At 31.0% G+C, this 1169-nt stretch overlaps 1 protein-coding gene across 6 annotated transcripts in view; it reads left to right on the top strand.

Annotated features, from left to right (window-relative positions):
- LOC107578119 (NIPBL cohesin loading factor) overlaps positions 1 to 1169 on the top strand; it is a 28948-nt gene that overhangs the window by 23141 nt on the left and 4638 nt on the right. For all 6 annotated transcript variants that reach the window (XM_016264133.1, XM_016264123.1, XM_016264127.1 and 3 more), the window contains 2 exons: positions 176 to 376; positions 509 to 655. In XM_016264133.1, the coding sequence (XP_016119619.1) occupies positions 176 to 376; positions 509 to 655 (348 nt within the window). The remainder of the gene's footprint in view (positions 1 to 175; positions 377 to 508; positions 656 to 1169) is intronic.

Below are 1169 nucleotides of genomic sequence, written 5' to 3'. Positions count from 1 at the left end.
TATATATATATATATATATATATATGCATTACATAAAACCACACATCACAATTAAAAACTACAAATTAAAATATAAACAGAAAAAATAATCAATTCAAAATATGAAATAAAGTTCTAATATTACGGTATGTCAGTTATACTGAAATAACACTGGATGTATATGCCATTCAAACAGATGAAGGCTGTGGCGGGGATAAAGATGTCCTATCAGGTGCAGCAAGCCATTGTGGATTCAAAGGACATGGTAATCAGGGGTTTCCGACAGGATGAGACAAACACAGCTCTTTGCTCTCACCTCTACACCATGGTGCGTGGAAACAGGCAACACCGCAGGGCTTTCCTCATCTCGCTGCTCAACCTGTTTGATGACAGTGCGGTCAGTGACCTTTTTTAATGTTTTGCATTATGTGTCACTCTATGGTATATTTTATTTTATCTTCTGTAACTACAGTTTATGCTTTCATATAGTGTTTCTTGAATAATGTTGTTGTGCTTTCTTCCCATTTAGAAGTCAGACGTGAACATGCTGTTGTATGTCGCAGACAATCTCGCCTGCTTCCCATATCAGAGTCAGGAAGAGCCGCTGTTCATCATGCACCATGTAGACATCACACTATCAGTGTCCGGCAGCAACCTGCTGCAGTCCTTCAAAGAGGTGTGGTGCTTTTTCAACCACTCAGTGTGTTGAATTTCTATCCTTTTACTGCAACTCTCTTAAACCCATAGTATAGAAAAAGTTTTTTTTTTTTTTTTTAATGAAATTATGGTAGATATAAATCTTCTTAATTTAGGGCAGATATAAATGTATTAGTATCTACAAACCAACATTTGATTCCAAGCTTGCTAGCCCTTATTTTTTATTTTATTTTATAAACATTTTTTAGGGCTAATTCTAGAAATTTAATTCTAAAAAATGCTATAAAAAAACGGTGTAGACAGTTTTATTTAAGTGTTATTTATATACTCATTTATTAATTTATTTATATAAATTATTAATTATTTATTTATTAATTAGCTTTTAATTTTTCATTTTAGTTTCAGTAATTTTGTAAATTTGCATTTAATTTTATTAAATTTGCTTTTGAAATTTTTTATCTATCTATCTATCTATATATATATATATATATATATGTGTGTGTGTGTGTGTGTGTGTGTATATATATATATAT

This window comes from Sinocyclocheilus grahami, unplaced genomic scaffold, assembly GCF_001515645.1.
Source record: "Sinocyclocheilus grahami isolate Dianchi unplaced genomic scaffold, SAMN03320097.WGS_v1.1 scaffold32.1, whole genome shotgun sequence".
Lineage (NCBI taxonomy): Eukaryota > Metazoa > Chordata > Actinopteri > Cypriniformes > Cyprinidae > Sinocyclocheilus > Sinocyclocheilus grahami.
The sequence above is the reverse complement of the archived record's forward strand: the minus strand, read 5'-3'. Positions and strand labels throughout refer to the sequence as shown.